At 40.4% G+C, this 25,805-nt stretch overlaps 1 protein-coding gene across 1 annotated transcript in view; it reads right to left on the bottom strand.

Moving 5' to 3' along the window:
* Positions 1 to 25,805, bottom strand: part of LOC135201156 (general transcription factor 3C polypeptide 1-like) — a gene marked incomplete in the record, with an annotated part of 923,347 nt that overhangs the window by 873,127 nt on the left and 24,415 nt on the right. Inside the window, 1 exon segment of the mRNA XM_064230032.1 lies at positions 2,212 to 2,374. Within this exon segment, the coding sequence (XP_064086102.1) occupies positions 2,212 to 2,374 (163 nt within the window).

The raw sequence follows: 25,805 nt of genomic DNA, 5'->3' as shown, positions 1-25,805 counted from the left end.
AACACAAACTGATTCCATTCATTTCACAAGATTAACTTGGATACAATTTTCCTGATTCTTAACACTGCGCCATTTTCTATATGATGACTGTTTTATCCAAAGTTTGTTGAATGAAACAAAATATTTTTTTTAACTTGCATGTGTGTAATCTTTTGCTAGCAGTATAACCAGAAGCCTAGAACGCAAAAGAACATTGCTATACAGCACTGTGTTGAGCAGCTTGATCATATATTCGACATAACAATAGGATGTTATCATGTGTTCAGTTTCCATTATTACAGTTTCCCTACTGAACAGTGTTTTTTTTATTGTATTAATCTTTAGTATATATTTGTGTCTGTATAATCATAGAATTCTGACTGTGTTGCCCAACCAGTTAGAAATAATGAAATGGAAAAGATGGCATATTGTATACTGGTTGATGGTTAATGAACAATAGCTTACAGAAAATGTTGATAAAATTATTGGAACAACCATTTATAGGGACATTTCAAGATTACTCCCTTGCAATGGCTGTATTAAGGTGTTTTTTTTTATCTAATTCTTTTCTCTTTGTTCCCTTATTCTTCAGATTTTTAAGTTTTCTTTCTAACTTTTTTTTTATTTTTATCTTTAAAATTTATTTATAATTTTCTTTTTTTACTATAGACTGCCCTACATACCCCTTTTAACCACCAGCTCAAGGGAAAAAGTCCCCTTTCTCCAAATGGCCAGTCCGTCGCTGCATAATACGTACCTAGCCTAGCCTATGGCACTCAATCAACCATTGCATTATGGCTGAATTGGGTGTACGTACGGCAGTTATTTTATTACAGTATGTATTTAAAAATGAAAAAAGTGCATTGAATGGTATGTTATTTAACACTGAACTTATTTAATTGTAATTTATGTGTATTTATGGGTAATGTGTTGTATAAAAAGGCAAGGTTAGGGTAATAACTGGTGGTCAAGAACGGATTAATCCATTTTCAATTATTTCTTATGGAAAAAATTCATTCAGACCTCGACAAAATCACATCTTGTCGCTTCTTCTGGAACGAATTAACATCAAGGTCCGGGGCTCTACTGTATGCAGCACAAGACTGGACAAACTTTGAGGTCAGCCAATTCAAGAAAAATACACATCAATGGAAAGAGGAAGACAAGCAAATGAACATGGTGTAAGAAAAATATTTTTAAAAAATCCTCCCTACCTTCCACAGAAAGTTGAATGTGACTATTTACAACCCCTTTTAGAATCTCTTTTACAAGACAATTATAAGTTTTACCAAGTTTTACTAGTTTTTCTAATCATGTACTTTATTTAATTTTGTCAAATTATAATCACAGCTAATAAAAAATTATAACAGATATGAACTGAAATCAGTAAGTAAAATAATTACATAAATTTATTGAGATTGAAGATGCAGTAGCTTTTTTAGATTATATATGTTTTTTCTATTATTATTTCTTCGTACTTTCTTTGCAAAATTACAATTATAACTGACATACTATCATAAAAGATAGGAAATAAAACCAACATCAAACCCTGTTGTTATTTATGAGCAAATATAATTAATTATGTGAGAATAAGAAGCACAGGACTTCTTTAAGTCAAGATCACAACTAACTCATGACATGCCTACAATTATTGCTCTGAGTCAGTCTAAAAGTTGCCATTAGTGAATTTATGGGCCATAAAAGTAATGGATCTTCTTTCCTGCTCAATTTTTCCAAATCTATGGCATGAAATACTGATCCTCACCATGAGTGAATCTGACCACTACTCAAAATCTGTTATTGTTACAAATCTGATGGTATCCATCCATTAAGGGTTATGAGGGTGAAAAATGAGTAGTCGAACATGATTTCCAAGCACAAATTTGGGACTAGTGAACTCTTGGACAGACCAGTGTAATGGAGATGGACGGGAACAGGCTGTTGCCACATCTGTGCAAGTGAGACAAAGTCTAGGTAGTCGTCGTAGGATAGGAGATAGAGCCCTCCTGGCCTCAGTCCTTTATATTCTATCACTGTGCTAACAAGCATTAATCTGGCTTAGACTATCTATAAGAGAATTCTTTGTAACTGCCTGGTCTTTCTTGTGGAGCAGTGGAGGGAGGGGGGGGGGGGGTGGGGGGGGGGGGGGGGCACGAGTGTGTAACTATTTTGACGACAAACAGCAGATACACTATAAAAAAATTTGTGAGAAAAATGGCTGAAACACCTTACCTTCCCCTGTGTGATCTCTCCCATTTGTCTTGATCTCCCAATTCTTTCAAGTATAATATACTGAGTTAATGTTAAGTCATAAAACTTATCAATACAAGTCGAGACATTCAGTGCCTTATCTCGAAGCCTTTGGCTAGCAACCAAGACCATTTTTTCTCCATATCTGAAAACAAATATTTTAAAAATAAGCTTTTATACAAAAATGAAAAATGACATTTTTATAATAAAATAACTTTCTGTATATACTTACCCAGTAATTACATAGCTATAAGTTCCACTTATTACGGCAGCTTGAATTCAAAATTCGCGGGTAACACTTCAAACCATAGGTGGCAGTTCTGCCCATTACCGGGAGAATAGGAACAGCTGTAAGCAGAAAGCTTAGTTTGTTCACACCTCGTGTCCATCAGCAGGGAAGCGGGTTTATTTTATTATAAAAACCACATCGTTTTTGTACATGCAGCTTACCCAGTAATTACATAGCTTGTTCCCACAGTGACAGAAGGTGGGGTGACATGGACATATAGTACAGTGGACACCCTGTATTCGCAGGGGATGTGCACCAGGTCCCCATGAAGTTAGAATCCGCAAGTACTTAGAACCCCTTGTAAAGTATCATCCTACATCAAATATGCCTTTGAAAAAATATTATTCATATAATTCTATAGTAATCTTGAACATTTTACCATTAAAAATTACTTATATGCATACAGCCAATAACGAGAGAGAGAGAGAGAGAGAGAGAGAGAGAGAGAGAGAGAGAGAGAGAGAGAGAGAGAGAGAGAGAGAGAGAGAGAGTGTCCTTATGATATGAAGAGATTGAAATGAACTTCTATAGGCAACACTTCTTCCCCTACCATAAATACATGCTATATATTTTTCAGAGGGAGAGTGGAAAAGAGGGCTGAATGAAGTATCAACCGTATATTTCAGCTTATAAGACGACCTTTAGATAAGAAGAGGTAAAAAATCATGGCAAATTTTCATTAATTTATCTAATATCTGTAGTATAGGATGACCTCTAAATTACAAACCAAAATGTTTTTTGGAGGAAATTGATTAAATTTGTAAAAATTAAACAGCACAACTACATTTATAATAATGATGACTTGAATAAAGATTGTTTTGCTTGTTGTATCTAATTACAATTTATTACTATTATATTGTTACTGTATTAAATATAAACATCGTCATCCACATCATTTGCATTTGATATTGTTTACATTCTCAAAATCTGGTTGATTTGAGTATTATTGATATCTTCATTGCCATTATTTGTTAGAAGACAAATTTCGGAGATACCTTTTATCATAAATTTGAAAAATTTGGTTGAAAACATGCACATATTACTTTATTGTATAAGGCTGATATTAGTTTTTCTGGGGTCGGCCGTGTCGCTCCGTGAAATAGGTTCCTTTAGAGCTATTTCTAAGGTCTTAACTGCCAAATCATATTGGTGAAGTGTTGACTCTCATTTATCTGATTCCGAGAACAGGATGTTCTGTGGATCTATGTCCACACCCTGCTGTGCAGCACTTCATGAAGTCCATAAAGTTAGGGTTTTGTGAAGACCTGAGGAATCGAACACAGTCTTCGTTTGTACTTGCTGGGACAGCCTGGGGTTCGGAAGCCGATAAGGACGTAGACCCAATTCTAGGATAAGAGGAAACCAGTTGCTCTTCGGCCAGTTGGGGGCTATGAGAGCCACCTGGCCCGTAAACGACCTCAACTTGTGCAGAACCTTCAAGAGAAGGTTCACTGGAGGAAACATATACCTTCTCCCATTGGTTCCAATCTGTAGCCAGCACGTCCGTGGTGAAAGCCAGAGGGTCCAGGTTGGGGGCCACATAACAGGGAAGCTTGTGATTTGATTTTGTCACAAACAGATCCACCTGGAGCCCTGGTACTAGGTGACACACCCACCTGAACGACTTGTTGTCCAGAGAACACTCTTGACTCCAGTGGGACTGAGCGTGAAAGCGCATCAGCTACCACGTTCTGAATCCCTGCTAGGTGAGTGGCTGATAGATGCTAGCTGTTCTTGGCTGCGAGAGAGAAGATGGCTATCATCACGTGGTTCAAATGACTTGATTTTGAGCCTCCCCTGTTTATGCAGTGCACCACTACTGCACTGTCGAGCACCAGCTTGATATGTGATTTCTTGGCTGGGCGAATTTTCCTTAGGGTGAGGAACACTGCCATAGCTTCCAGGACATTTATATGAAGCTGTTGGAATTGAGGGGACCAAGTTCCTTGTACCTTCTTGTATTGTGAGTATCCCCCCCAACCTGTTAGTGACGCATCTGTGTGAATCACTAGGGCCGGTGGGGGAAACTGTAGCGGGATCTTCTTCGCTAAATTCTTTGCTTCCGCCAAGGGGCGGAGATGCTTGCGCAGAATTGCCGGGATTGGGGCCAGCCTATCCCGGAACATTGCGTTTGCCTTGGAGCGCCAAACTCGATTGATGTCCTTGAGTTTGGCTTCCAAGAGTACGTCCGTCACTGAAGCAAATTGTAGAGAACCCAAGATCCTTTCTTGGCTTTCTCCGGGACGTCTGTTTGCACTTCAGAAACTGCCTGGTTGCCTTGGCTATCTCTTTCCTCTTCGCCGGAGGGATCGAAAGGGTATGTGAGTCCAAGTCAGACTGGATACCCAGCCACTGAAACCAGGACTCCGGAGTCAGGCAGGACTTCCCTCTGTTTATCTTGAATCCTAGATGTTCGAGGAAACAGATCACCTTGTTCGTAGCCTTGATGCAGTCTTTGTTGCTTGCCGCCCAAACTAGCCAATCATCCAGATAAGCTACCACCATGATACCCTGTGACCTTAGTTCCTGCACTACCGTTTCCACCAGCTTTGTAAAGATCCTGGGGGCTATATTGAGCCCGAAGGGAATTACTTTGAAAGAGAAGGCTTGTTTGCCTAACTTGAAGCCTAGAAACGGACGGAAGTGGCGTGCTATCGGGACATGATAGTAGGCGTCTGTAAGATCTATAGAGGTGGTGACGACCCCACGGGGAAGTAAGGTCTGCACCTGAGAGATGGTCAGCATCTTGAACTTTTCACAGCGAATGAATAAGTTTAGACGGGACAAGTCTAAGATCACCCTTCGCTTGTCCGAGCCTTTCTTTGGCACACTGAACAAGCGCCCTTGAAATTTTAAATGTTTTGTCTTTAACACCGCTCCTTTTTGAAGGAGGTCCTGAGAGTATTCTACTAACTCCAGTGTTGGCTCCTGATAGAAGGTGTTGGGTGGAGGTGGACCTTCGATCCAACTTCAGCCTAGGCCTCTGGATATGATGCTTTGTGCCCAATTGCTGAACCCCCAACGATGACGAAAGTGGTACAGCCTCCCTCCTACCTGCGAGACCTCATTGGGTTGCTGATGGGCGTGTTCCATGGCCCCCTCTTGCAGCTCTGACACCACCAGTTGCTCTGCTTCCAGCTCGTTGACGAAAGGAGCCCCTAGCTCTGCCACCCCTACCGAACCTATTGAACGCCTGAAATGCCTGGTTTTCATAGGTCGGATTAAAAGCAGGGGAGACAGAGAAAGAGGCCGAAGGTTGCTGCTGTTGAGGTTGCGTCAGCAGAACGAACTGCTGCTGGGGCTGGGCCTTAGAGGTGGAAGGTTGTGGCACTGGGACCGCCTGGGCCAACGCCTGATGCTGAGAAGCCTGGAAAGGCTGGAATTTCCTAGGCTTCTTCTTGGGCTTGGAACCCGAGGAGGAAGACTCCGACTTCCTTCTATAGACTATGCCCCAGCGAACTTTTATGCTCTGGTTCAGGCGTACAGCCTCGTGTTGCACTTCATTAACAACAGAGGCCGGAAAGAGATCTGCACCCCATATGGACGAAGCCAGGAGCTTATTTGGCTCATGCCTAATTGTTGATTCGGCTAGGAAATGCTTCCTGCAGTTTCTCCTAGTCACAGCAAAGTCATAAAGGTTGCATTGCATGCTAAGAAGTAACGACTTCGCAATAACCTTAAACAGCGGTTCTTGTGCATACTCAAGAGCCGCTGTTTCTGTCATTACCAAGGAGTTAAGAGACCTAGCAAGCCGTGTCCTAGCGTCGAACTCCGTTTGAATCAAAGCATCAGAGAGCCTAGGTAGACATTCACTAAATAGTGATTGCACAGTCCGGTTTAAGCTTCCCCACCGAGAAGGTTGCTGGCAGGTCTACCCAAAGGTCATCACCACCCGGAAGCAATAATGATGTAGGGTCGGTCTCCCTGAGTTGCGGCATAGCCTCATCTCTCGTTACCGCCTGAAGGGTGAGTTCCGCCACTTTAGTCATGAACGGTAACGGGTTCTCCTCATCCGTGGTAAACATTGTGAACGGACTCTTGAATGCCGTGACCTTGGTATTTGCAGAGTTCCACTCATCCAGACTGCGAACCCATGCCGGTTGGGCTTAGTCCCAGGAAAGGATGACTGTTTCCTTCGGGACCTTGTCCTCCCTGACTAAGGCAGACTTCGTAAGGCGGACGTAGCCGATGAAAGGGGCTTGTAACCCTGGAGGGTAGAACTCGAAGTCCTCAAGCCTTCGAGTTCCGCAGCCCTCGATCGTCAACATTCCGTTTACAAAAGGAGAGTAGTTCGCCACCCTCCAAGGATTACTCGGATGGAAAGGAGGGAGAGTGGAACCGTCTGGCATAACTTGACCTAGTGCTAACTGACTGGGATGCACCATACCTGACACACCCTGCTGAAGCCCCGCCATTAGGGACTCCTGGGTACCTAACCTTTTTAGAACATCTTCAAACCCTGAAGTAACTGTGTTCACTAAGTTGCCTAAATTTCCGACCTGTTGCAATATATTCGTGGTGAACATATCCGGGTCAAAGGAGGAGGACTCCGCTTTCTCCTTTAGTAACTTATGAGGTAACTGGCCCTTGGAGGTTGATGGTATGGGACCTGAAGGGGAAGGGTAAGACTTCCCCTTCTGAGACTTTGGCTTCAAAGACTTTGCTAGGGACTTCTCTCTGGGTTTGTCTGCCCCGGGATGTTGAGCCGGAGCTTTCTGACTTAACTATCACATGATCTTTTGGGAATGGATTTTGCTTTTTGCAGTAGTTTAGAGGGAAGCTTACCTTTTACTTTAGGAATCCCTGAAAGGGATTTCAACCTAGAAGGAGGTAATCCCCCGGAGAAACCTTGAAAGGAATTAGAAGAAGAAGGAGAAGAAGTATCAGAAGCGCTCAAAGAAAGACCCGGAGCACTTAAAAACTAGCCTCATTAACACTCTTACCGTAGCCCATGGCTAATGTCATGGGCTCTTGCTCCATATCTGGAGCAGGCACTTCCTCCATCAATTCCTAAGGCGAACCCTCCTCTGACTGCTGAGCTACTGCATCCTGAATAGAGGCTATGATAGGGGCTGCAACCTTGGGGTCCATGTACCCCGTATTCTTTCCTGCCGGAAAGATTAAGGTAGCCATTTCTTGCGAAAGGATATATGGCCTTGCTTTCCCAACGTTGCGCCCGATGCCACCCACCCATATCTTAAGGGTGGAGAGAGCAGCATCTCGAACAGACTGCGAGGCCTGTAAGAGAAGAATATTGTTAACCTTGAACTTATCTTAATATTCTATAATTAATGCTAAAAAATTATAGTTTCTTCAAAATCATACCATGTTAATTATGAATGACCACCCTAAAGGCAGATGTAAACCCCGAGAGGAGAGGTAACTTACATCGGAGGTAACCCGTTCGACTAGGTCGTAGCAGGCGAAACAGTTTTCATGATGCCAGACTATCGAACCTTCGAGTTGAACGGCGCAGGAGGCTCCGGCAAACGTCGTGCCCACAAGGGTCTTGAAGTACGGCGTTACAGCCGGCAACCAAACACTGGGTGGTCTGTAATGATAATGATACATGAGTACCATTGGTAAACAGGTATGAAAGTTCATGGTAAACATTAATTAATGCCGGAGTATTCCAGGCTAACAAAATATGGCCGACTCTGCCAATCTTGCTATGTACCCTACTATGCATTCCAGAATCGAAGTAGCCAGAAGTTAGATGTATTCCGGATAGACCGGAGCACAGACTACTACCCCACTGGAGCTACTCGATATAACCGGAGAGGAGGATCTATAAAGCACTAGCAATAGGCGAGACCGGGACGGTGGAACCCGGAGGTTCCCTAAGCTAAAATAACAAGAGAGTAGTAACTCACTGCGGAGCGTATCCTCAATAACATATATAAACAAATAAAGTTATAATACAATAAAATAATATCCGCCCGACGGAGGCCTGGGCCACCGTAAGGACATTGCCCTCAAAGACTCCCAGTACTTCCGGAAGCCTGTCCCGCCATAGGCGGGGAGGGAATGTCCGAGGGCGAGAAGGATGTAACAATCCCAAAGAGCCGAGGAGGGCCGAGCTCGGCCGAGCCAGGTCGGGACAGAGGCTGGGTAAAGTGAAGCTCCTCCCCAACGCAGGGATGAGGTCGGCTGAGAAGCGTCACCCGCACACCGAGGGCCTATGGGGCCCCTTCCCCCCCCTCACGAGAACTCGGGTCGGTCATCAGGGGGACAACATGAGCGAGATAACCACCCACCTTGGTGCCTTGGTGAGAGCTCTGTGGGTTTTTTTTTTTTTTTTTTTTTTTTTTTTTTTTTTTTTTTTTTTTTTTTTTTTTTGGTTTTTTTTTTTTTTTTTTTTTTTTTTTTTTTTTTAGGTCGGTAGAGGGTGACGATCACGTGACTGCCTGGCTCCTTCGCGGTTGCTTGGACCACGAGGATGGCCGACAGGGAGCCCTAAGGACTAGCCTAGCCGACCCGTCACATAAAGTAAACATATACAAACGTAAAACGATAAAATATGTACTGAAAAACACGGGGGGGGGGGGGGGGGGGGGGGGGGGGGGGGGGGTGGGGGGGGGGGGGGGGGGGGGGGGGGGGGGGGGGGGGGAAAGAAAAACAAGGAAGAGGAACAGTGATGTCCTAGGAGAATCAAGTAAGACCACCCGATAAGGATGGCCTAACCAGGAACTCCCCAGCAGCTGGCCTAGTGCCGTAACGAAAGAAGTCGTTAGGACAGGCGGCCAGGGTAGGCTAGGACTAGCTAAAAGAAACAAAATAAACTAGAATCTTAACCAAACTAAAGACATGCATGAAATATAACAGTAGTTACAGATGAGGCACGAAACAAAGACACGTGCTCGGAAGGAAACCCCCGTGCCAGCTCATAAAATAAAATAAATACAAAAACGTATTCAAGATCGTCAAAAACAGCATCCAAAAGACGGAAATTGATAAAAACATACTGTTATCACAACTCGGTTCACTAGGTATGGGAGACCATGTGAAACCGAAGGAGACAAAGGGGGACGCTCTAATGGCGGCTCGGAACTGCCGCCGCATGTGGCGACGACTTCTAAAAACCTAAATAAAATGGTCACGAAGGCCAAAAACACTCCCTAGATAGTGTCAAACATAAAACCAGTACTTAACTTGGATGAAGAAGGAGATTGACGATCCATAACGCATAATAAGCCAAAAGAGCAAAAAACACAAGAGAGCAAAGAAAACGCATGCATCTCTAGTAGGGCTATCTAAGGAATGACGTCACAGCTGCTACCTACACGGTAGTAGGTAGTGAGCCGTAGGTCGGCTCCCCTTTTCTAGAGGGTTTTTGATGTAGGAGAGGCTAATTGGAGAGGGTCCCGTGGTAGTGGTTTTCACTCGCCCCAGAACCACACCGACACCTTTTAATAAAGGTGAGCGAGCCAGAATATTCTGGCATGTCCAATTTAGCAGTTTCTCTGGTATTATAGCAATATTTTACCTTAGAAATAACGCTAAAGGAACCTATTTCACGGGGCGACATGGCTTCCTCCCCCAGAAATAGATTTTACCTACGTCAAAACAATCCTTTTATTCAGCCTCAGATATAACCTGGAAGTTTTACCTTTTACTAGTATTCGTTCTTGAGATCTCCATTTCCTGAGGGATGAACTATAAAAGGGTGATTTTGACGAAGGAAAATCTATTTCTGGGGGAAGACCTGTGTCGCCCGGTGAAAAGTTCCTGTAGCTCACTTTTCTAAGTATAAATAGATCCTAAATATACCAGAGAAAAAGCTAGCATGGTATGCTGAAGTTACTACCTCCAGCGTGAGCACCCCAAGGGCTGTCGATATAAAGTATAAGGGCGAGTGGAAGCCACTACTCACGGGTCCTCTGCCAATTAGAGGATTCCTTTCCAAAATCCCTACACGGCAAGAGTTGGATGCATATGACGATGTCAAAATGCTCCTTCCAAAATTCACGCAAGGTGAGGTTTGTGGTATCGGTGATGTCGAAACATCTTTTGAAAAGATTTTTCGTGTACAGCTTCTTAAAGTTCGCTATCACTTGCTGGTCCATGGGCTGGAGGAGAGGGGTGGTGTTGGGCGGAAGAAAAAGAATCTTAACGAAGGAATACTCCGCTAGGATATCTTCCTCGAGGCCAGGAGGGTGTGAGGGGCATTGTCCAACACATCAGACTTTCAGGGGGAGGTGCTTCTCTTGTCAAAAAAAACTCTCCACAGTCGGGCCGAAAACACAGATTTACCCACTCAGTGAACAAAAGCCTCGTTACCCAGGCTTTTGCATTAGCCCTCCTACATCACTGGAAGCTTCTCCTTCAACACTTTGTGGGCCTTGAAGGCTCGAGGAGTCTCGGGTGATTACACCAGTAGGGGCTTCACCTTGCAATCCCCACTGGCGTTCGAACAAAGTGCGAGTGTAAGCCTGTCTTTCATAGGCTTATGCTCGGGGTAGCTTCTTCTCTTCCTCCATGATGTACGTCTGACGAGGCATTTTTTTCCAAAAAAGGCCAGTCTCATCACAGTTGAAAACCTGCTGAGAACTGTAGCCTTCCTTGGTCATCATCTCGTCGAAAGTCTTCTTAAATGCTTCGGCCGCTTTCGTGTCCGAGCTGGCAGCCTCCCCATGACGCACCACCGAATGGATGCCAGTCCGTTTACGGAATTTCTCGAACCAGCCATGCGAAGCCTTGAACTCTGGGGTTTGCATTGAAGTCCCTTCCCCTCCGTCGTCTTCCGCCTGCGCAATCAAATCGCCAAAAATAGCACTGGCCTTGTGAGCGATTGCCGTCTCCGTTACTGTATCGCCAGCGATTTCTTTGTCTTTTATCCAGACGAGGAGCAGCCGTTCCATCTCGTCGTGCACATGGCTCCTCTTGCTGGACAAAATAGTGATGCCCTTCGATGGTGTAGTTGCTTTGATGGCATCCTTCTGTTTAAGGATGGTGCCTATTGTCGACGGATTACGGCCGTATTCCTTTGCGATCACACTCAATCGCATACCAGCTTCGTACTTCTTTATGATCTCCATCTTTGTCTCCAGAGACAGGATGCGCTTCTTTCCGTGAATTTCAACTTTCTTGGGACCCATGACTACGTTAATTTACATAAAGTTACACAAATACGTAATAATACAGTCTTCGCACAACACGATAATATGTACTGCAACGAAATCCATAACGATTTACGTTACTAAAACGAAATCGTTGGAGCGAACGACTGCGATATGCGTACGGTAAAGTTTTGGGTTTGGGTGCGAAGTGGCCGAGCTACAGCACGCCAACACGTAGTACGTATGTATAGAAGATGCATGATGGGAGGGATGCTGTCCAATCAGAGAGAAGGATCTCATGGCTTGGCTAGCATCAGGAACCAATGGGAGAGCAGGAGGATGGTGGCGAGTCTACGATAACTAAGATGGCGGTGTGCGGCGCGAGTTTCAAAATTGTTATGGGGCGAATCTCGGACTTTCAGAAACCTTTCGTATCTTGAAAACTTTTCGTATGTAGAGCAGTAAAATTTTTCGTCTTTGCTTTCGTAACTTGGATTTTTCGTAAGTTGAGCCTTTCGTATCTCGAGGTACTACTGTACGTCATTCAAAAACCAAGAGAAGTATGAATCCGAGAAGTTGATATCAAAACCAATCTGGAAAATCTTCCTTAAGGCCGATTTGATTGTAGTAATGGTACTAGCGGCTAGGCCTTTCTCAAATAGAGATCTAAAGAATGGAGATTGCCAGATTTGTTGTCATCTTATGAGCAGCTGAATCCTTTAGAAAATTGGCCAATTTCTTTACTGCTGAATCATATTGCCCGAGCGTTGATTCTCTTTTATCCGATTCTATGAATAAGATGTTTAGCGGATCAATACTAGCGTCTCTTTGAGCCGCAAACTTCATGAAGTTCATAAAGTTAGGGCACTCAAAACTCTTGAGGAAGCTGACACAGTCTGAGTTTGTACTACTGAGTCAGCTCTGGATGGGGGATCCTTTTGGGCCGGAGATTCAGTTCTAGAAGAAGCGGAAACCAGTTGCTCTTTGGCCAGTTGGGTGCCACTACAGTGGTCCCCCGGTATTCGCGTTCTTCGGATTCGCAGACTCACATATTCGTAGATTCGGATTCGCAGACTCACATATTCGTAGAAATTATTCGCGGACGGACTCAACCATTCGCGGAATTTTCCGACAAAAATAATCACTAATTAGTGTACTTTGATGTTTATTCTCATGACTAAATACATTTTTATGATACAAAAATGATTTACTAATTTTCAAATATTAATTTTGATTAATACTGTATTAGTAGGTTTAAATGATATCACATAACAAAAATAATAATTCTCTCTCTCTCTCTCTCTCCACTACTACAAAGATGTGTTTTTTTAAAAAGTATGATAAACAAATGATTTACTATTTTCAAATATTAATATTAACTTATACAGCAATAATATCAATTCATTAAAGAAAATACCATAGTGAATTAGTAAGATTTTAGCTTATAAATTTAAAAAATTATGGAAGAATGAAGGAAATCCCAGTATTCTTTCTGTAACTCCAGGTACTAAAACTGTCATACGTATCAAGTTAAGTGACAGGAGGGGAAGGAGCGTGTGCTGTGCCATCAAGTGCTCATGAAATTCCCCCCCCCCCCCTCTCTCTCTCTCTCTCTCTCTCTCTCTCTCTCTCTCTCTCCTCTCTCTCTCTCTCTCTCTCATTTACTGAACTCAAAAATTTTTTAGTACTTGTACTATATGTTTTTAATACTTTCAAATAATAATAATAATAATAATGATAATAACTGTAATTACAAAATTCATATTATGTGATAGTATTTCTCTCTCTTTTGCCACACAAAATAATAATGTGTCATAGTGGTAACTCCCTCCCTCTCTTTCGCTGGAAGTTTTATAAGTATTTTTTGAGAGAACAGAGAGATAAACACTCACTCTCTCTCTCTCTCTCTCTCTCTCTCTTTTACCGAGATGAAAGAATTTTTATGGTACTAGTATGTAAAATGTTTATTGATAATTTCAGTTATTTAATAATAATAATAAAACTGTAATTACAAAATTCATAAGTAGTATTTAAAGAGATGAAAATTACCTTTCCATTTCACTTGTACGGATAACTCCTCTTCTACTGAGATGAGAGAATTTTTATGGTAAATGCACATGTTTATTTTATTTTCAAATAATAATAATAATAATAATAATAATAATAACAGAAGTAGTAATAATACGATAACTAATTTCAAATGAAAATTCTTCCCTTCGTCTTTTTCTGTATCAATTTCCCTACCTCATACCTCCAGTGACGCTCGGAGCTGGGAAAGTAACAATGCCATACAAGATGAGATCATTTTCATGGACATGTATGTAATAAGTTTATCATTAATATTTTCCAATAATAATACAGTAGGGCCTCGTTAATCACGGGGGATAGGGCCCAGAACCCCCAGTGATAAGTAAATACCTGTGTTATCCTGGTAACCCCCCTGAAAATTGCTTTAAACCGCCTACTTTAATAATTAACCCACCCAAGACCACTATTTCAATGTTTATAACTGCCTACTTTAGTTCAAGCACCAAATATTTCTTCAACTATCACCTTAAACTAAATTCAAGACAGTTTCAAAGTTATTCTTTCCTATCTTCAATTTCCCCTGCATCAGATCAGCAAACAAAATTATAATTACCTAACAATTCCTTTCTATTATCATGATTTGGCTGCTGCACCAAAATAAAAGTATATAGTATATCTATTTCGTGAATGAACATATTTATGATAAAAAACATGATTTACTGTAATGATTACAGCACCCAACTATAATATTAATGTATAAACAGCAAAATACAGCAATAAAAATCTAGTTTTGTCTTTTGTTTACATTTAGAATCAGCTGATTGACGTTTATTACCGAAAGAATTATTTTGGAAAACAATTTAGTTGCTAAACGGAAACGAATTGTTATTAATGGAATTATTAATTATTATTAAACTTTGTACATAATAAGTTCATGATATTATGATACAGTAATTCATATTTCATTGAGAGAGAGAGAGAGAGAGAGAGAGAGAGAGAGAGAGAGAGAGAGAGAGAGAGAGCAGCTTGTGACGAGAGTAACTTGAATAGCTTGAGATAGCAGCTTAGGACGAGAATAGCTTGAGAGAGCAGCTTGGAACTAGAGTACTGTTGCATCTTAGCTCGAGAATAACAATGAAAATTTGCATTTTAAATATTTTATGATAGAAATGAAACATGGATAGTGATAAGATATTGTCTTGTATTAACTGTTAATAAGACGTGGATAATCATTGAGTCAACTATAAAGTTGTATTGAAGCACAGTTTCGTAAATCACAGAAAGAATAAAAATATGGCAACACTTTTATTCTTTCGGGGACCATCTTGTTCTTTTATTACGATAATAATAGATCAGTATTATAGTTTTTTTCTGTAAGTGATGAGAGAGAGAGAGAGAGAGAGAGAGAGAGAGAGAGAGAGAGAGAGAGAGAGAGAGAGAGAGAGAGAGAGAGAGAGAGAGAGATTTTGCTATTACATTCAGTGTATTTGAAAATTTGTGAATGAGTTTTATTCTAAAAATGCATTTAGTCATGAAAAGAAGAAGAAAACAGTAATTAGCAAATCTTGCTCTATGATAAAATTCGTGATTTCGTTTAATAATTTTCCGGATATACGTAGCATTTGGGCTTCACAAAAAAGTAAGTAAAGTGATTTATGACAGAGTTTTAGAGGATTTTACTACGTAAAAATACATCGGTACTTTGTAGAACGTGACGTCACGGTGGTCATATGTATTTTCGTGAATGAATATACATTTATGATAAAAAATAGTTACTGTACTGCTTAGAGTACCATACTGTAATATTAATGTAATCACATCAATAGTAATCATTGTTCATTGTATGCTGTAAAATGTAAAGTGTATTTTTTGTCTTTTGAAAAATGGATTCCCCAAGGAATTATTCCTTGAAGAGGCTTTTTATTATGAAGATATGCCAATAATATATAAGATTTGCGTTTTCTTATGAATATATGACAATAATATACTATAAGGTAAAAATGGTTTTATTACGTTTACGCTTCGTCGCCGATTGCAAACAACATACGATAATCTATGACAATTATCGTTTGTATGACTGCAGTGTTCAGAGAAGTTGATTACGTTATACCAAAACAATAATGAAGTTCGAATTGAAAATTTATGTTTTCCTAAATGTTATTACTACAGTAATTAAACTACTACTATTAACATTTCTAAAAGGTTAAGAATGACAAAGGTGCTGTGAAGTGTAACTCAGTGAGTCAGTGTTTACATTTCTGCTAGCCGCTCAACTACAAGTTGATGTCAATGACGTGGAATTATTCCATGAATAGGCTATATATTATAAAGATATGCCAATAATATATAAGGTGAGAATGGTTTTATTACCTTTATTGTCAGTTAATATCATAATGTGAATCTGTTCATGCATTTGTTGGTTATCTGAACCAGAGGAGGCTTAGCCTACCACCGACAAGCCGCGATGCTGTGATTCATACCAGCATATATAGACTGAGAAGTGGTCCAAGGAAAAACCCGTGATTAACCCTTAAACGCCGAATGGACGTATTAAACGTCAAGTCAAAATCTCCCCCGATTTCCGAATGGACGTACCATACGTCGGCTCAAAAAAGTTTTTTTAAAAATTCGCGGAAAAATACTTATAGGCCTACCAGCCGAAAACTTTTGAATCACGCGCCTTGGGGGATGCTGGGAGTTCACGGATCAAGGCATTGTTTTGTTTACAATCGTTACGCAGGCGCGCAAGCGCGAATTTCTTTCTAATCGCACTAAAAAGTATCAGTGACAAATCTTAAAAATTATTTTGTCACTTTGACATAATTTTTGCACCGTTTTAAATTATCCGTTACATAAAGTATTATATATGAAAATGTGCGCAATTTTATTTAGAATACAACAAAAAAATACTCATGATTGTAACTTTTATCAGTTTTGAAATATTTTCATATAAATAACGATAAGTGCCAAAATTTCAACCTTCGGTCAACTTTGACTCTACCGAAATGGTCGAAAAACGCAATTGTAAGCTAAAACGCTTATATTGTAGTAATATTCAACTATTTAACTTAATTTTGCAACAAATTGGAAGTCTCTAGCACAATATTTCGATTTATGGTGAATTTATGAAAAACTTTTTCCTTACGTCCGCGCGGTAACTCTTCCGAAAAAAAATCATACATGCGATTGTGGTAATGTTTGCACCATTTTAAAATTAGCCGTTACATAAAGTTTTATATATGGAAATGTGCGCAATTTCATGCACAATACAACTAAATAAAACAAACCCATGGTTGTAGCTTTTATCAGTTTGAAATATTTTCATATAAAAAAGGATAAGTGACAAATTTTCAACCTTTTGGTTCAATTTTGACTCTACCGAAATGGTCGAAAAACGCAATTGTAAGCTAAAACTCTTATATTTTAGTAATATTCAATCATTTACCTTCATTTTGCAACAAATTGTAAGTCTCTAGCACAATATTTCGATTTATGGTGAATTTATGAAAAAAATAACATTTTCCTTACGTCCGCGCGGTAACTCTTCCGAAAAAATCATACGTGCGATTGTGGTAATGTTTGCACCACTTTAAATTAGCCGTTACATAAAGTTTTATATATGAAAATGTGCGCAATTTCATGTAGAATACAACGAAAACTAATTGAAGGTTGTAGCTTTTCTCATTTTCGAAATATTTGCATATAAATCACGATAAAATAGAAAAAAAACAACCGTTTGGTCAACTTTGACTCTACCGACATGGTCGAAAAACGCAATTGTAAGCTAAAACTCTTATATTTTAGTAATATTCAATCATTTACCTTCATTTTGCAATAAATTGGAAGTCTCTAGCACGATATTCGATTTATGGTGAATTTATGAAAAAAAACTTTCCTTCCCTCCGAGCGCGGATTCTCCGCCATAAATCTCCGAATGCGTACATCGAATTCTCGGAAAATTTGCTCCGTTTCATATTGGGCATTTCATAGAGTTTTATATATGAAAATGTGCGCAATTTCATGTAAAATAAAAGGAAAAATATTTGAAGGTTGTAGCTTTTCTCATTTTCGAAATATTTGCATATAAATCACAATAAATAGAAAAAAAACCACGTTCGGTCAACTTTGGTCGAAAAACGCAATTGTAAGCTAAAACTCTTACAGTATCGTAATATTCAATCATTTTTATTTATTTTGAAACAAATTGGAAGTCTCTAGAACAATATTTAGATTTATGGTGAATTTAAAAAAAAACCCATTTTTTTACGTCTGCGTGTTACGAATTCGTACATCATTTTGTGATAATATTTTTCCGGTGTTGCTTTTATTGTTTTACAATGTATTATATATCAAAAGGATTGCAATTTAGTGTACAATACAACGAAAAAAAAAAGAAAACTCGTTAGCTTTTACCGTTTTTTGCACAGCGTGATTTTAATACAAATTATATGTTTTTTTTTTGTACCATATATGCATTTTAATACAATTATGTATGAATTTTTTTTTTTTGCTACCATATAATCGCATTACTTACATATGATAATGATATTATTTTTCATTTCTGATGATTGCATACTAAATTTCAGGTAATGACAAAAAAAAGGAGCAAAAATGAACTCTTAATCTTCAAAACTAAGCGCGCTGTGATTTTTTGAAAAAAAAAAATTTTCCGCTTTCGCGCTCGCTCAAAACCGGCTCCGGAATTCGGGGGAGTTTTTTATTTTTACCGCTTCGGCGTTTAAGGGTTAACTGAATCCGTGATTGCTGATCCGCGACTAAGCGAGGCCCCACTGTACTATTAACTGTAAGTACAAAATTCATATCTGAGTATTTTAAATACAATAATCATTCTATTTCTCTCTTTTAAATACTGCAAGGACAACTCTCTCTCTCTCTCTCTCTCTCCACAAGATACTTGTCATACATTTGGTGTTTCTATTTCTTCCTTTTATCTCTCTCGCTCTCAGCAAAAGAATTGATAGACAGACAAACATAATTGCACAGTCCTCTCTTTCTCTCTTCTCTGGAGAAATATATGTATTTATGGGAGGGGAAAAAAGTTGCCTACAGACGTTCATTTCAATCTAAAGAAACTGTAAGGTTATTCTCTCTCTCTCTCTCTCTGCTATTGGCTGTTTATATATTTCTAATGGTAAAATGTTTAAGATGACTTTAAAATGATATTAATAATACCAATTCAATGGTATATTTGATGTAGGATAATACTTTAAGTAGACATTTGGTATTTGTGATTTCACATACAATTGCTTCCTTTGTAAAAAGAAAATGGATGTCTCAACTAGTAACAGTATGAAAGAAAACGTGCATGACTGAATACTTATGGGGGGACTGAATTATTTTCACATACGTAACTAAGTCATGCAGTATGTACATAGTATGTATTTATGTATAACCATAAAATGTAAGATTTACTTTAAAACAGTATTACAGTGGACCCCCCGTATTCGCGTTCTCCAGATTCGCGGACTCACACATTCGCGGATTTCTCTCGGGAACGTTTCCCTGCATTATTCGCGGAAAATTCGCGCATTCGCGGTATTTTTCTATGATAAATATCCACAAATTCCTGGTTTTTTTATGAATTTCATCATATAAAGCACTTTTTGTGATAAAACTATAAAAAACCCATGTAGGGAAAATTTTTAGTGGGTTTTTTCTTGAGTTTTAACTAATAAAATAGGCTGTTTTTAGCATTTTTATAGGGGTTCCAAACATTCGCGGATTCTAACTATTCACGGGGGGGTCTGGTACGCATCCCCCGCGAATACGGGGGGACCACTGTAATAATATTTCAAAGATTAATATGAACCATAATAGGATATTTTATGTATATTTGATGAAGGATGGTCTTTTTAGGGATACTTTGGTGTTTGCATGTTCAGGATAGGAATTTATGAGCACTTTTAGAGGGGGTTCCAAACATTTGCGGATTCTAACTATTCGCGGGGGGTCTGGTACGCATCCCCCGCGAATACGGGGGGACCGCTATAATGCTACTTGTCCTGTGAAAGATCTCAGCTTGTGCAGGACCTTCATCAGAAGATTCACCGGTGGAAATAGGTAAATCTTCCGCCAATTGTTCCAATCTATAGACATCGCATCCGTGGTGTAAGCTAGAGGGTCCAGGTTGGGTGCCACGTAACATGGTAGTTTGTGGTTGGATTCCGTGGCAAATAGGTATACTTGAAGGTCCAGGATTTGATTGCAAATCCACCGGAACGACTTCCTGTCCAGGGACCACTCCGATTCCAGCGGAGTTGTCCTGGAAAGTGCGTCTGCGATAACATTCTTTACTCCTGCCAGGTGAATTGCTGACAGGTACCAATGATTCTTCGCCGCTAATGAAAATATTGCAATCAATACGTGATTCAGTTTGCTTGACCTGGAGCCTCCTCTGTTTATACAGTGGACTACTACTAGACTGTCCGAGACTAGCCTTATATGAATGTTCCTGGCCGGAGCCAGTCGTTTTAGGGTCAAGAAAACTGCCATTGCTTCTAGAATATTGATACGAAACTGGTGGAACATTTCCGACCACGTTTCCTGTACTTTCTTGTGTTGCGAATACCCTCCCCATCCACTCAGAGATGCGTCCGTGTGGATGGTTAGAGACGGCGGAGGGAATTGCAGAGGTACTGACTTGGCTAGGTTCTGGCGTTCCGTCCATGGACGGAGCCTTTTTGTCAAAATGGGTGGAATTATCAAGATCTTGTCTCTGAGTTTGACGTTGGCTCTCTTTCTCCAGACTCGATTGATAGCCTTCAATCTGGCTTTCCATAGGACGTCCGTCACCAACGCAAACTGCAGCGAACCTAGGATTCTCTCTTGGGTACGCCAAGAAGCCTTTTCGTTCTTGAGGAACTGTTTCGTAGCCTTCACTATCTCCTTGACCTTCTTGGGTGGGAAAGATAGCTTGTTTGTTCAGGTCCCATTGGATTCCCAGCCATTGGAAGCGGGAAGCAGGAACAAGCCGAGACTTTTCTTTGTTTATCTGAAAACCCAGAAATTCCAAGAATTTTATCACCTTGGCTGTTGATTTGCGGCATTCGTCGACGTTGGCTGCCCAAATGAGCCAGTCGTCTAGATAGGCTACTAACATTACACCTTGCGTTCTTAGTTCTTGAACTATCGTCTCTCCTAGTTTGGTGAATATCCTGGGTGCAACGTTGAGCCCGAACGGCATGACTGAATGAGTAAACCTGTTTTCCTAGCTTGAAGCCTAGGTACAGTGAGAAGTTCCTTGCTATTGGGACATGATAGTAAGCGTCTGTAAGATCTATAGAGGTGGTGACGGCCCCACGGGGAAGTAAGCTCCGCACCTGCGAGATGGTCAGCATGCGGAACCTGTCGCAGTGAATGTATGAGTTGAGACTGGACAAGTCCAGAATCACTCTTCTTTTGTCCGAGTCCTTCTTTGGGACACTGAACAGACGTCCTTGAAACTTTAGGCGTCTTACTTTCTTTACAGCCTTCTTCTGGAGGAGATCTTTGGTATAGTCTATAAGGTCCGCCGTAGGCATCTGATAAAAACTGATTGGCCGAGGGGGCCCTTTCTCCCATTTCCACCCCAGACCTATCAAGACTTTACTGTGGGCCCATGGACTGAAGGTCCAGTGGTCCCGGAAGAGATATAATCTCCCTCCTACCTGTGGGTTCTCACTGGTTGGCTGCAGGTCTGCTACCTCTACCTCCGCGGAAGCCTCTACCCCTTGGTCCGCCTCATAGCCAGGAGCCACCTCTGGACCTGCTACATCTGGCAAGCCTATTGTAGCTGCGAAATAGATCTCGCGCTTCATAGGTGGGGTTGAAGGCTGGGGAGGTCATTATGGCTGAGGAGGTTGACCGCTGTTGAGCCTGCGGAGTTTGTACTAAGACAAACTGCTGCTGCGGATGTGCCTTAGATGTTGAAGGCTTACCAACCTGAGATACTGGAACCGCTTGCACGACTGTCTGGGGACAGGAGGCTTGGTAAGGATTGAATCTCCTTGCCTTCTTCTTGGGTCTGACTTGGTGTCCGGGGCCCTCAAACTTCCGTTTGAAGGGGAGACCCCAACGAACCCAAAGACTCTGGTTGACTCTGGATGCCTCATGAAAGACGTTATTGACTTCGTCTTTCGGGAACAGATTTTCTCCCCACTCTGATGACTTTATGAGCCTATTAGGTTCGTATCTTATAGAGGCACCCGCCAGGACGTGCTTCCTACAAGCTCGTCTCGCCACCGCAAAATCGAACAGGTCCGATTGGAAAGTCTGTAACAGAGCTTTCCTCAGGACCCGGAACAGCTGTTCTTCGGTATACGTTGATGCTACCAACTCCGCCGCAGTGACAGAGTTGATAGATCTTGCCAGTCTAGTTCTTGCCTCGAATTCTGCCTTGACCAAGTGGTCCGGAATCCTAGGCAGCTTCTCTGAGAATAGGACGGAAGCGCAGTCCGGGTCGAGTTTACCTGTTGTAAACGTAGCCGGTGCGTCGTTCCAAAATCCAATCATGTGGGGAAGAGAAGAAAGGTAGCCTCCGTCTCTCTTAGCACTGGTTGGGGCTTAAATTCCGCCACTGCTTGCAAGGTTATTTCCGCCACCTTAGATGTACAGGGCGACGGAACTCCGTTTGGGGGTCAAAAACATGGTAAAATTGCCTTTATGTGGCGTTAATCGAGTGTTAACGCAACTCCAATCGGTGCATGCATCTGGGTGCCAGACCGTGTAATTCTCGAGCTGGATGGCGCAGTTCGCGTGAGAACGGCACACTACATGGCTGTAGGGCTTACCGAGGGAGGCGGAGCACCATTCCGCCCTGCAACGGACCATCTGTAATTTGAAATTCAATTATGAGTACCGGCCTCTGGCGCCGGAGTTAACTCCGAAGAGAGCATGCACCTTAACCTAGATATTGGTTCAAGACTAACTCACTAATAAATAATTTCAACTCACTGAATGAATAAAGAAATTCTTTGGGTGTATTTGCCTGCTCCCGATTCCATCCTTAGAAGGTAGATGTAAGTCTGGTATGTGGGATCTGAGGTCCGCCGGACCGGAGAGAAGGAAGAACCTAATCTCTATTACAGTCAGCTGAATCAGAAGGCTACGCATCATCGTAGTCAAAAACCTGACCCATCCACCAACCCCACAGGAGCAGGGAACAAAATAAGGACGGATATAGAGCTCCGGCAACACAGTGTAATACTCCGGCAGCGGATGTGAGGGTGAGCCACACTCTGTTGGTACCTTAAAGGTCCGGAGATATTTATAGGGTAGTCCCCCAAAGCTCTGCCTACTCAAGGTCTCATCTCCCATTGTCCCAAGTAATGCCGGAGGAATGGGCTGAAGCGGCAGATCAGGGAAAGGTAATTCCCCCATCTGATCCTGCACGCTCTAGTGGGGGGAGCGTAACTCCCAGCCCGAATCCGTACCGGAGGGGGAACATTGGAGGAAGAGACCACCGAGCGGCGGAGCTGTATAAATGTACAATCCGGAGCCACGTCCGCCGGCTGGTGTGGTGCTAGACCACTGTAAGGCCGGCAGAGCTATTTACTCAGAGACATAAGGGATTACATATAATACCAATAACCCCTCCTTACTCCCAACCCTCTCCTCTCCACTTAACCCTTAAACGCCAAAGCGGTAAAAAAAAAATTGTCTCCCGTGTGCCGGAGGTGTTTCAGAGTGAGCGCGGAAGCGGAAAAAATATTTTTTTCAAAAAATCACAGCGCGCTTAGTTTTCAAGATTAAGAGTTCATTTTTGGCTCCTTTTTTTGTCATTGGCTAAAGTTTAGTATGCAACCATCAGAAATGAAAAAAATTATCATTATCATATATAAATAATGCGATATGATACCGCAAAAACGAAATTTCATATATAATTGTATTCAAATCGCGCTGTGCGCAAAATGGTTAAAGGTAACAAGTTACTTTTTTTTCGTTCTAATGTACACTAAATTGCGATCATTTTGGTATATAACTCATTGTAAAACAATAAAAGCAACACAGAGAAAATATTATCACAAAATAATGCATGAATTCGTAACGAGCGGACATAAAACAAATATTTTTTTTAAAAATTCACCATAAATCTAAATATTGTCCTAGAGACTTCCAATTTCTTTCGAAATGAAGACAAATGATTGAATATTACTATACTGTAAGAGTATTAGCTTACAATTGCAGTTTTCGACCATATCTCCATATCTGATGAGTTAAAGTTGACCAAATGTCGAATTTTTTAATATATATATTTTTTATATGCAATTATTTCGGAAATAAGAAAATATACAACCTTCAAATATTTTTTGTTTTATTCTACATGAAATTGCACACATTTTCATATATAAAACTCTATGAAATGCCTAATATGAAACGGAGAAAATATTCCGGGAATGGGACGTATGCATTTCGAATTTCTTTCAAGATGAAGATAAATGACTGAATATTACTAGACTGTAAGAGTTTTAGCTTACAATTGCGTTTTTCGACCATTTCGGTAGAGTCAAAGTTGACCGAACGTGGTTTTTTTTCTATTTATCATGATTTATATGCAAATATTTCGAAAATGAGAAAAGCTACAACCTTCAATTATTTTTTGTTGTATTCTACATAAAATTGTGCACATTTTCATATATAAAACTTTATGTAACGGCTAATTTAAAATGGTGCAAACATTACCACAATCGCACGTATGATTTTTTCGGAAGAGTTACCACGCGGACGTAAAGAAAATGTTACTTTTTTCATAAATTCACCATAAATCGAAATATTGTGCTAGAGACTTCCAATTTGTTGCAAAATGAAGGTAAATGCTTGAATATTACTAGAATATAAGAGTTTTAGCTTACAATTGCATTTTTCGACCATTTCGGTAGAGTCAAAATTGACTGAAGGTTGAAATTTTAGCAATTATCGTTATTTATATGAAAATATCTCAAAACTGATAAAAGCTACAACCATGGGTTGTTTTTAGTTGTATTGTGCATGAAATTGCGCACATTTTCATATATAAAACTTTATATAACGGCTACTTTTAAAATGGTGCAAACATTACCACAATCGCATGTATGATTTTTTTCGGAAGAGTTACCGTGCGGACGTAAGGAAAAAGTTTTTTCATAAATTCACCATAAATCAAAATATTGTGCTAGAGACTTCCAATTAGTTGCAAAATTAAGGTAAATTATTGAATATTACTAGAATATAAGCTTTTTAGCTTACAATTGCATTTTTCGACCATTTTGGTAGAGTCAAAGTTGACCGAAGGTTGAAATTTTGGCAATTATCGTTATTTATATGAAAATATCTCAAAACTGATAAAAGCTACAATCATGAGTATTTTATTGTTGTATTCTACATAAAAATGCGCACATTTTCATATATAATACTTCATGTAACGGCTAATTTACAATGGTACAAAATTATGTCAAAGTGACAAAATAATTTCTGAGATGTGTCACAGATACTTTTTAGTGCGGCAAGAAAGAAATTCGCGCTTGCGCGCCTGCGTATCGATTGTAAACAAAACAACACCTTGATCCGTGAACTCCCAGCATCCCCCAAGGCGCGTAATTCAAGAGTTTTCGGCTGGTAGGCCTAAAAGTATTTTTCCGCGAATTTTTAAAAAAACTTTTGTATGTCGACGTAAAATACGTCCAGTCGGCACCCGAGAGACAAAAAATGTCGACGTAAAATACGTCCAGTCGGCGTTTAAGGGTTAAATATATTTTTCAAAAATTCACCATAAATCACAATATTGTTCTAGAGACTTCAAATTTGTTTCAAAATGAAGATAAATGACTGAATATTACTAGGCCGTACGAGTTTTAGCTTACATTGCCGTTTTTTCAACCATTTCGCTAGAGTCCCAAATTTGCCGAACGTGGTTTTTTTTCTATTTATCATGATTTATATGTAAATATTTTGAAAAAAGAGAAAAGCTACAACCTTCAATCCTTTTTAGTTGCATTCTACATGAAATTTCACACTTTTTCATATATAAAACTTTATGTAACAGGTAATTTTAAATAGTGCAAACATTTCGACACTCGCACAAAAAAAAATTCTGATTTTTTCGGAAGTGTTACCGCGCGGACGTAAGGAAAATGTTTTTTTTTTTTTTTTCATAAATTCACCAAAAATCTAAATATTGTGCTAGAGACTTCCAAGTTGTTGCAAAATGAAGGTAAATGATTGAA

Source organism: Macrobrachium nipponense, chromosome 28 (assembly GCF_015104395.2).
Source record: "Macrobrachium nipponense isolate FS-2020 chromosome 28, ASM1510439v2, whole genome shotgun sequence".
NCBI classification, from domain to species: Eukaryota; Metazoa; Arthropoda; class Malacostraca; order Decapoda; family Palaemonidae; genus Macrobrachium; species Macrobrachium nipponense.
This window is presented reverse-complemented; position numbering and strand designations above follow the sequence as displayed.